General features: G+C 44.2%; 1 protein-coding gene across 1 annotated transcript in view; it reads right to left on the minus strand.

Moving 5' to 3' along the window:
• Positions 1-430: 430 nt before the first annotated feature.
• Positions 431-11,467, minus strand: part of LOC112241024 (albumin 2) — a 24,110-nt gene continuing 13,073 nt past the window's right edge. Inside the window, exons 8-14 of the mRNA XM_042331252.1 lie at positions 11,346-11,467; positions 10,663-10,795; positions 2,764-2,867; positions 1,837-1,978; positions 1,430-1,653; positions 1,110-1,242; positions 431-874 (exon numbers count right to left, since the gene is read on the minus strand). The exon at positions 11,346-11,467 is cut by the window's right edge and continues 99 nt beyond it. Of these exons, the coding sequence (XP_042187186.1) occupies positions 830-874; positions 1,110-1,242; positions 1,430-1,653; positions 1,837-1,978; positions 2,764-2,867; positions 10,663-10,795; positions 11,346-11,467 (903 nt within the window). The 3' untranslated portion in view covers positions 431-829. The remainder of the gene's footprint in view (positions 875-1,109; positions 1,243-1,429; positions 1,654-1,836; positions 1,979-2,763; positions 2,868-10,662; positions 10,796-11,345) is intronic.

Here is an 11,467-nt window from a genome sequence, read left to right on the forward strand (position 1 = left end):
GGGATTAAGGTCCACACGCCCACTCCTTTACTTTTGACACACCCACTCCTTTCCACACGCCCACTCCTTTACTTTTGACACACCCACTCCTTTCCACACGCCCACTCCTTTACTTTTGACACACCCACTCCTTTCTACACACCCACTCCTTTACTTTTGACACACCCACTCCTTTACTTTTGACACACCCACTCCTTTCCACACGCCCACTCCTTTACTTTTGACACACCCACTCCTTTCCACACGCCCACTCCTTTACTTTTGACACACCCACTCGCCGATCCTCCAGCCGCCATGTCAGCTACCCCTTCTAAACATATGAGTAACTCTGTATAATAACATTACCTTCTTAAAGGTTTTATACTATGTTCATCAACTGTCAATTAAACATTCACAGACAAATTATGAATCATTTCTAAACAATCATAAGTCATTGGTTAAACGTGAGATTTATTATGACCACAAAGCATTGACAGGTATGAATGGCTTGAGAATCCAACCAAAATAAAAATAAAACAGCCACAACAGCAATCAAATAAATGCATTTATTTGAGTCATTGTCTGTCAGAAATAAACCAGTGCTTGTGAGTAATCACAGATCGACAGGTTACTGAGTCGATCAAAGATCACAGGTTAATGAGTTGATCACAGATCACAGATGAACAGGCTTACTAGATCACAGACATTATATGCATGGAAGGATGAGGTGAGGTCACTATGGTGTTGCTATGGAGGTAGATATTGTAGACACAGACTGAACTTTACAAATTTTTTTTTTTTTTTAATTCACCAGTTCCTCTGTTGAAATGAATACAATGAAAATAATATCTTAAACCTTGACCAGCTCTACACTCTCAGCTAGCAGCTTGGCAGCCTGTCGGAGAAAACAAAACAAAACATCAGTTATTACATTTGCGTTGCCTTTAATCTACATAATAGGCTATTCCCCACTTTCAAAGTGAAAGGAAACGACAGCACACACAGTCGGTCTTACTTCATGTCTACAAATTGTCTTCGTCCTAAGCACCCCTTTCACCAGGCAATTTGACGACACAGATGTAAAAGATAAACGATGAAACATTTCCTCAGTACGTAGTGGTGTCGGTTACCTCGTCAGTGAAACATGCTTCTTTGTCCTCAGCGGCGCAGCACTTCTCCCTCGTGATGCTGTAGTTAGCAGAGAGGGTCTTCAGATGATCCTCGATGATGCTGGTCTTATGTCTGACCACATCATACAGCAACCTGAGGAGATACACACACACACACACACACACACACACACACACACACACACACACACACACACACACACACACACACACACACACGTAAACAGAAGTTTGTAAACCTAGCGAGTTAAGAGTATATGTAGGTGTGAATTGGTGCCCACGTGTTAATTCACAGTACGTTCTTAGCATATCTCACTCACTTCTTCCCAGATAGCAGGAGGTCCTTGCTGTTCTTGGTGCAGAGCTCGGGGCCCATGTTGAAGTGGCTGGCATCCAGCTCCGGAGGCGTGAACTCTGTGTCAGGCTGGATGGCCAGGATACAGGGTCTCCTCATGGAGTAGGACTGGTTGCAACAGTGGGCGATGCGGGGGTTAATGCTGGAGTAGTCGTCGTCGTTACACGTGGTGTCGAGCACGTTGGTCGACTTGGAAAGAGGACAAAGGAAGGGAGAGCTTTTTATTTTTTTATTTAACCTCTATTTAAAATGTAGACTCAGCGATATATGCATGCCTGTGTATGTGTGAGTATCATACCTCTGTTTTTGTATGTGCTTGTGTACATTGTGTGTGTGTGTATATGTGTGTGTGTGTGTGTGTGTGTGTCAGACCTTCTCCTCTGCGCAGGGCAAGACTAAGTGGCCTGGCTGGTCCTTGCAGCAGTCATGGAAAACATCAGCCACAGTCTCAGACACCATGTGAAGCTGGACGAAGGAGGCCTGAGGCATTATCCTGGTGTAGTACACCATCATACTAGAGGAGGAGGAGCAGGGGAGGAGGAGGAAAAGAAGGAACAGGGAGGAGGAGGAGGAGGAAGAGGTGGAGCAGGATGAGGAAGAGGAGGGGCAGGAGGAGGAGCAGGAGGAGGAGGAATAGGAAGAGGAGGAGGAAAAGGAGGAGCAGGAGGAAGAGGAAGAGGAAGAGGAGGAGCAGGAATAGGAAGAGGAGGAGCAGGAGGAGGAGGAAGAAGAGGAGGAGTAGGAAGAGGGAGAGGAGGAGGAGGAGGAGGAGGAGGAGGAAAGGAGGAGCCGGAGGAAGATGAGGAGGAGGAGGAAGAGAAGGAGCAGGAAGAGGAGCAGGATTAGGAGGAAGAAGAGGCGAAAGAGGAGGAGCAGGAAGAGGAAGAGGAGGAGCAGGAGGAGGAGCAGGAGGAGGAAGAGGAGGAGCAGGAGGAGGAGCAGGAATAGGAAGAGGAGGAGCAGGAAGAGGAAGAGGAGGAGCAGGAGGAGGAGCAGGAGGAGGAAGAGGAAAAGGAGGAGCCGGAGGAAGATGAGGAGGAGGAGGAAGAGGAGGAGCAGGAAGAGGAGGAGGAGCGGATAAGTTCATGTTAATGAACCATGAAATAGCTGCGTATTAAATACAAATTAACCATTCATACATTATAAATAAGACATTAAAAATAATGATCAATTTACCAATAGCATCTGTCGGTAAATTGTTAGGACTAAATGTGACGTTAATGATCGCATACCACATGAAGGACATCTACTTTGACCTTTCATGACCTTTGACCTCTGTATGAGAGCATGACCCCTCACCTCTTCTCAAAGTTGTAATCTCCCAGGGCAGCCTCTGCAGCACACATGTTCTTGTAGTATTCAATCTCATCAGCGATCATCTTGTCTATGTTACTGTCGGCCAGCTGCATGGGAACAACAGTGTTAGCCTGCTGAGTTAAAGCCTAGAACCATATCAGTGTTAGCCTGCTGAGTTAAAGCCTAGAACCATAACAGTGTTAGACTGCTGAGTTAAAGCCTAGAACCATAACAGTGTTAGACTGCTGAGTTAAAGCCTAGAACCATAACAGTGTTAGACTGCTGAGTTAAAGCCTAGAACCATAACAGTGTTAGACTGCTGAGTTAAAGCCTAGAACCATAACAGTGTTAGCCTGCTGAGTTAAAGCCTAGAACCATATCAGTGTTAGCCTGCTGAGTTAAAGCCTAGAACCATAACAGTGTTAGCCTGCTGAGTTAAAGCCTAGAACCATATCAGTGTTAGCCTGCTGAGTTAAAGCCTAGAACCATAACAGTGTTAGACTGCTGAGTTAAAGCCTAGAACCATAACAGTGTTAGCCTGCTGAGTTAAAGCCTAGAACCATATCAGTGTTAGCCTGCTGAGTTAAAGCCTAGAACCATAACAGTGTTAGCCTGCTGAGTTAAAGCCTAGAACCATAACAGTGTTAGCCTGCTGAGTTAAAGCCTAGAACCATAACAGTGTTAGCCTGCTGAGTTAAAGCCTAGAACCATAACAGTGTTAGCCTGCTGAGTTAAAGCCTAGATCCATAACAGTGTTAGCCTGCTGAGTTAAAGCCTAGAACCATAACAGTGTTAGCCTGCTGAGTTAAAGCCTAGAACCATAACAGTGTTAGCCTGCTGAGTTAAAGCCTAGAACCATAACAGTGTTAGCCTGCTGAGTTAAAGCCTAGAACCATAACAGTGTTAGCCTGCTGAGTTAAAGTCTAGAACCATAACAGTGTTAGCCTGCTGAGTTAAAGCCTAGAACCATAACAGTGTTAGTCTGCTGAGTTAAAGCCTAGAACCATAACAGTGTTAGCCTGCTGAGTTAAAGCCTAGAACCATAACAGTGTTAGCCTGCTGAGTTAAAGCCTAGAACCATAACAGTGTTAGCCTGCTGAGTTAAACTAGAACCATAACAGTGTTAGCCTGCTGAGTTAAAGCCTAGAACCATAACAGTGTTAGCCTGCTGAGTTAAAGCCTAGAACCATAACAGTGTTAGCCTGCTGAGTTAAAGCCTAGAACCATAACAGTGTTAGCCTGCTGAGTTAAAGCCTAGAACCATAACAGTGTTAGCCTGCTGAGTTAAAGCCTAGAACCATAACAGTGTTAGCCTGCTGAGTTAAAGCCTAGAACCATAACAGTGTTAGCCTGCTGAGTTAAAGCCTAGAACCATAACAGTGTTAGCCTGCTGAGTTAAAGACTAGATGATCTAGAGCCATTAGCTTAGGGGGCGCTAATTCAAGTATTCGGGTCTTAGGGAAGGTTACTCATCATCACAAACTGATATATAGTGTAGCTAGCACCTCTGAGAAGATAAGAGTTGGAGGGGGATCTTCCTACTAGTAATATGAGTTGGAGGGGGTTCTTACTACTGGTAATATGAGTTGGAGGGGTTCTTCCTACTAGTAATATGAGTTGGAGGGGGTTCATGGGGGTTCTTCCTACTAGTAATATGAGTTGGAGGGGTTCTTCCTACTAGTAATATGAGTTGGAGGGGGTTCTTCCTACTAGTAATATGAGTTGGAGGGGGTTCCTCCTACTAGTAATATGAGTTGGAGGGGGTTCATGGGGGTTCTTCCTACTAGTAATATGAGTTGGAGGGGGTTCATGGGGGTTCTTCCTACTAGTAATATGATATGAGTTGGTAATATGGGGGTTCTTCCTACTAGTAATATGAGTTGGAGGGGGTTCATGGGGGTTCTTCCTACTAGTAATATGAGTTGGAGGGGGTTCTTCCTACTAGTAATATGAGTTGGAGGGGTTCTTCCTACTAGTAATATGAGTTGGAGTTGGAGGGGAGGGGGTTCTTCCTACTAGTAATATGAGTTGGAGGGGGTTCTTCCTACTAGTAATATGAGTTGGAGGGGGTTCTTCCTGGGGGAGGGTTCTTCCTACTAGTAATATGAGTTGGAGGGGTTCTTCCTACTAGTAATATGAGTTGGAGGGGGTTCTTCCTACTAGTAATATGAGTTGGAGGGGGTTCTTCCTACTAGTAATATGAGTTGGAGGGGGTTCTTCCTACTAGTAATATGAGTTGGAGGGGTTCTTCCTACTAGTAATATGAGTTGGAGGGGTTCACTAGTAATATGGGGAGGGGTTCTTCCTACTAGTAATATGAGTTGGAGGGGGTTCTTCCTACTAGTAATATGAGTTGGAGGGGGTTCACTGGAGGGGTTCTTCCTACTAGTAATATGAGTTGGAGGGGGTTCTTCCTACTAGTAATATGAGTTGGAGGGGTTCTTCCTAGTAATATGAGTTGGAGGGGGTTCTTCCTACTAGGGTTGGAGGGGTTCTTCCTACTAGTAATATGAGTTGGAGGGGTTCTTCCTACTAGTAATACGAGTTGGAGGGGGTTCTTCCTACTAGTAATATGAGTTGGAGGGGGTTCTTCCTACTAGTAATATGAGTTGGAGGGGTTTCTTCCTACTAGTAATATGAGTTGGAGGGGGTTCTTCCTACTAGTAATATGAGTTGGAGGGGTTCTTCCTACTAGTAATATGAGTTGGAGGGGTTCTTCCTACTAGTAATATGAGTTGGAGGGGGTTCTTCCTACTAGTAATATGAGTTGGAGGGGGTTCTTCCTACTAGTAATATGAGTTGGAGGGGTTCTTCCTACTAGTAATATGAGTTGGAGGGGTTCTTCCTACTAGTAATATGAGTTGGAGGGTTCTTCCTACTAGTAATATGGGGAGGGGTTCTTCCTACTAGTAATATGAGTTGGAGGGGTTCTTCCTACTAGTAATATGAGTTGGAGGGGGGGAGTTCTTCCTACTAGTAATATGAGTTGGAGGGGGTTCTTCCTACTAGTAATATGAGTTGGAGGGGTTCTTCCTACTAGTAATATGAGTTGGAGGGGTTCTTCCTACTAGTAATATGAGTTGGAGGGGGTTCTTCCTACTAGTAATATGAGTTGGAGGGGTTCTTCCTACTAGTAATATGAGTTGGAGGGGTTCTTCCTACTAGTAATATGAGTTGGAGGGGGTTCTTCCTACTAGTAATATGGGGGTTCTTCCTACTAGTAATATGAGTTGGAGGGGGGTTCTTCCTACTAGGTTCTTCCTACTAGTAATATGAGTTGGAGGGGGTTCTTCCTACTAGTAATATGAGTTGGAGGGGGTCTTCCTACTAGTAATATGAGTTGGAGGGGTTCTTCCTACTAGTAATATGAGTTGGAGGGGTTCTTCCTACTAGTAATATGAGTTGGAGGGGGTTCTTCCTACTAGTAATATGAGTTGGAGGGGTTCTTCCTACTAGTAATATGAGTTGGAGGGGGTTCTTCCTACTAGTTCTTCCTACTAGTAATATGAGTTGGAGGGGGTTCTTCCTACTAGTAATATGAGTTGGAGGGGGTTCTTCCTACTAGTAATATGAGTTGGAGGGGGTTGGAGGGGGTTCTTCCTACTAGTAATATGAGTTGGAGGGGGTTCTTCCTACTAGTAATATGAGTTGGAGGGTTCTTCCTACTAGTAATATGAGTTGGAGGGGTTCTTCCTACTAGTAATATGAGTTGGAGGGGTTCTTCCTACTAGTAATATGAGTTGGAGGGGGTTCTTCCTACTAGTAATATGAGTTGGAGGGGGTTCTTCCTACTAGTAATATGAGTTGGAGGGGTTCTTCCTACTAGTAATATGAGTTGGAGGGGTTCTTCCTACTAGTAATATGAGTTGGAGGGGTTCTTCCTACTAGTAATATGAGTTGGAGGGGGTTCAGGGGGTTCTTCCTACTAGTAATATGAGTTGGAGGGGTTCTTCCTACTAGTAATATGAGTTGGAGGGGGTTCTTCCTACTAGTAATAGTAGGGGGTTCTATGAGTTGGAGGGGGTTCTTCCTACTAGGTTCTTCCTACTAGTAATATGAGTTGGAGGGGTTCTTCCTACTAGTAATATGAGTTGGAGGGGTTCTTCCTACTAGTAATATGAGTTGGAGGGGTTCTTCCTACTAGTAATATGAGTTGGAGGGGGTTCTTCCTATTTCTTCCTACTAGTAATATGAGTTGGAGGGGGTTCTTCCTACTAGTAATATGAGTTGGAGGGGTTCTTCCTACTAGTAATATGAGTTGGTAGAGTTGGGGGTTCTTCCTACTAGTAATATGAGTTGGAGGGGGTTCTTCCTACTAGTAATATGAGTTGGAGGGGGTTCTTCCTACTAGTAATATGAGTTCTTCCTACTAGTAATATGAGTTGGAGGGGTTCTTCCTACTAGTAATATGAGTTGGAGAGGGTTCATTTCTTCCTACTAGTAATATGAGTTGGAGGGGTTCTTCCTACTAGTAATATGAGTTGGAGGGGTTCTTCCTACTAGTAATAGTGAGTTGGAGGGGGGGTTCTTCCTACTAGTAATATGAGTTGGAGGGGTTCTTCCTACTAGTAATATGAGTTGGAGGGGTTCTTCCTACTAGCAATATGAGTTGGAGGGGTTCTTCCTACTAGTAATATGAGTTGGAGGGGTTCTTCCTACTAGTAATATGAGTTGGAGGGGTTCTTCCTACTAGTAATATGAGTTGGAGGGGTTCTTCCTACTAGTAATATGAGTTGGAGGGGGTTCTTCCTACTAGTAATATGAGTTGGAGGGGTTCTTCCTACTAGTAATATGAGTTGGAGGGGTTCTTCCTACTAGTAATATGAGTTGGAGGGGGTTCTTCCTACTAGTAATATGAGTTGGAGGGTTCATGGGGGTTCTTCCTACTAGTAATATGAGTTGGAGGGGGTTCTTCCTACTAGTAATATGAGTTGGAGGGGGGGTTCTTCCTACTAGTAATATGAGTTGGAGGGGTTCTTCCTACTAGTAATATGAGTTGGAGGGGGTTCTTCCTACTAGTAATATGAGTTGGAGGGGTTCTTCCTACTAGTAATTCTTGGAGGGGGTTCTTCCTACTAGTAATATGAGTTGGAGGGGGTCTTCCTACTAGTAATATGAGTTGGAGGGGGTTCTTCCTACTAGTAATATGAGTTGGAGGGGTTCTTCCTACTAGTAATATGAGTTGGAGGGGTTCTTCCTACTAGTAATATGAGTTGGAGGGGTTCTTCCTACTAGTAATATGAGTTGGAGGGGGTTCTTCCTACTAGTAATATGAGTTGGAGGGGGATCTTCCTACTAGTAATATGAGTTGGAGGGTTCATGGGGGTTCTTCCTACTAGTAATATGAGTTGGAGGGGGTTCTTCCTACTAGTAATATGAGTTGGAGGGGGATCTTCCTACTAGTAATATGAGTTGGAGGGGGTTCTTCCTACTAGTAATATGAGTTGGAGGGGGGGTTCTTCCTACTAGTAATATGAGTTGGAGGGGGTTCTTCCTACTAGTAATATGAGTTGGAGGGGGAGTTCTTCCTACTAGTAATATGAGTTGGAGGGGGTTCTTCCTACTAGTAATATGAGTTGGAGGGGGTTCTTCCTACTAGTAATATGAGTTGGAGGGGGTTCTTCCTACTAGTAATATGAGTTGGAGGGGAGTTCTTCCTACTAGTAATATGAGTTGGAGGGGGTTCATGGGGGAGGGGTTCTTCCTACTAGTAATATGAGTTGGAGGGGTTCTTCCTACTAGTAATATGAGTTGGAGGGGGTTCTTCCTTCCTACTAGTAATATGAGTTGGAGGGGTTCTTCCTACTAGTAATATGAGTTGGAGGGGTTCTTCCTACTAGGGGGAGGGGTCTTCCTACTAGTAATATGAGTTGGAGGGGTTCTTCCTACTAGTAATATGAGTTGGAGGGGTTCTTCCTACTAGTAATAGTGAGTTGGAGGGGGGGTTCTTCCTACTAGTAATATGAGTTGGAGGGGGTTCTTCCTACTAGTAATATGAGTTGGAGGGGGTTCTTCCTACTAGTAATATGAGTTGGAGGGTTCTTCCTACTAGTAATATGAGTTGGAGGGGTTCTTCCTACTAGTAATATGAGTTGGAGGGGGTTCTTCCTACTAGTAATATGAGTTGGAGGGTTGGAGGGGGTTCTTCCTACTAGTAATATGAGTTGGAGGGGGTTCTTCCTACTAGTAATATGAGTTGGAGGGGTTCTTCCTACTAGTAATATGAGTTGGAGGGGGTTCTTCCTACTAGTAATATGAGTTGGAGGGGTTCTTCCTACTAGTAATATGAGTTGGAGGGGGTTCTTCCTACTAGTAATATGAGTTGGAGGGGGTTCTTCCTACTAGTAATATGAGTTGGAGGGGGTTCTTCCTACTAGTAATATGAGTTGGAGGGGGTTCTTCCTACTAGTAATATGAGTTGGAGGGGGTTCTTCCTACTAGTAATATGAGTTGGAGGGGTTCTTCCTACTAGTAATATGAGTTGGAGGGGGTTCTTCCTACTAGTAATATGAGTTGGAGGGGATCTTCCTACTAGTAATATGAGTTGGAGGGGTTCAGTGGGGGTTCTTCCTACTAGTAATATGAGTTGGAGGGGTTCTTCCTACTAGTAATATGAGTTGGAGGGGATTCTTCCTACTAGTAATATGAGTTGGAGGGGTTCTTCCTACTAGTAATATGAGTTGGAGGGGTTCTTCCTACTAGTAATATGAGTTGGAGGGGTTCTTCCTACTAGTAATATGAGTTGGAGGGGTTCTTCCTACTAGTAATATGAGTTGGAGGGGTTCTTCCTACTAGTAATATGAGTTGGAGGGGGTTCTTCCTACTAGTAATATGAGTTGGAGGGGGTTCATGGGGGTTCTACCCAGTCATACGCTCGTATTTATGAGATGTCATGAATCAGCATCACACAAAAATAGTGCAATGGTTCAAAGAATCTCTGCGGTAATATGTGTGTGTGTGTGTTATGTGTGTGTTATGTGTGTGTGTGTGTGTTATGTGTGTGTGTGTTATGTGTGTGTGTTATGTGTGTGTTATGTGTGTGTTGTGTGTGTTATGTGTGTGTTATGTGTGTGTTATGTGTGTGTTATGTTATGTGTGTTATGTGTGTGTTACGTGTGTGTTGTGTGTGTTATGTGTGTGTTATGTGTGTGTGTTATGTGTGTGTTATGTGTGTGTGTTATGTGTGTGTTATGTGTGTGTTTTATGTGTGTGTGTGTTATGTGTGTTTTATGTGTGTGTTATGTGTGTGTTATGTGTGTGTGTTATGTGTGTGTGTTGTGTGTTATGTGTGTGTGTGTTATGTGTGTTTTATGTGTGTGTGTGTGTGTTATGTGTGTGTTATGTGTGTGTTTTATGTGTGTGTGTTATGTGTGTGTGTTATGTGTGTTATGTGTGTGTTATGTGTGTGCTATGTGTGTGTGTATGTGTGTGTGTTATGTGTGTTGTGTGTGTGTTGTGTGTGTTATGTGTGTGTTATGTGTGTGTTATGTGTGTGTTATGTGTGTGTGTTATGTGTGTGTGTTGTGTGTGTGTATGTGTGTGCTATGTGTGTGTGTTATGTGTGTGTGTTATGTGTGTGTGTGTGTGTGTTGTGTGTGTTATGTGTGTGTTATGTGTGTGTTATGTGTGTGTTATGTGTGTTATTATGTGTGTGCTGTGTGTGTGTGTTATGTGTGTGTTATGTGTGTGTGTTATGTGTGTGTGTTATGTGTGTGTGTTATGTGTGTGTTATGTGTGTGTTATGTGTGTGTTATGTGTGTGTTGTGTGTGTGTGTTATGTGTGTGTGTGTTATGTGTGTGTGTTATGTGTGTGTGTTATGTGTGTGTTATGTGTGTGTGTTATGTGTGTGTTATGTGTGTGTGTTATGTGCGTGCGTGCGTCCATGCGTGTGTAATACGTACAGCCGTTTTGACACACTCTGCGTGGTCCTCCTTGTCGCAGCACTGGAGGAAGGCCTGCTCAGCCTCCTTGGAGAACCTCAGAATCACCTGCTGAGACGACTCAGGGTGGCGCACTGACAGCTCATAGATCAACCTGCCAATCAGGACAGCCCATACACAGAAAATCAGTTACACAAGCCAATCAGGACAGACCATACACAGAAGATCAGTTACACAGCCAATCAGGACAGACCATACACAGAAAATCAGTTACACAATCAAGACAGCCCATACACAGAAGCTCAGTTAGACAGCCAATCAGGACAGCCCATACACAGAAGCTCAGTTACACAGCCAATCAGGACAGACCATACACAGAAGATCAGTTACACAGCCAATCAGGACAGACCATACACAGAAGCTCAGTTAGACAGCCAATCAGGACAGACCATACACAGAAGCTCAGTTAGACAGCCAATCAGGACAGCCCATACGCAGAAGCTCAGTTACAGAGCCAATCAGGACAGCCCATACACAGAAGCTCAGTTACACAGCCAATCAGGACAACCCATACACAGAAGATCAGTTAGACAGCCAATCAGGACAGACCATACACAGTCAGTCAGCCTATAGCTGCACCTTATACAGTCAGAATTGTGTGTATAGCGGCTTTTCCATATTTGTGTGTGTGAGACGTTCCGTACTTCCCCAGGGCTACATCAGGGGTCTTGGTGAAGGTGTGGCAGACAGCAGCTATGTCAGCGTGCAGGTCGTAGTGCTCGGACAGACTGTCTGGCTTAGTGTCTGGCTTCATGGCCTCAACACA

The sequence above is a fragment of the Oncorhynchus tshawytscha genome, linkage group LG12, assembly GCF_018296145.1.
Source record: "Oncorhynchus tshawytscha isolate Ot180627B linkage group LG12, Otsh_v2.0, whole genome shotgun sequence".
Classification (NCBI taxonomy): Eukaryota; Metazoa; Chordata; class Actinopteri; order Salmoniformes; family Salmonidae; genus Oncorhynchus; species Oncorhynchus tshawytscha.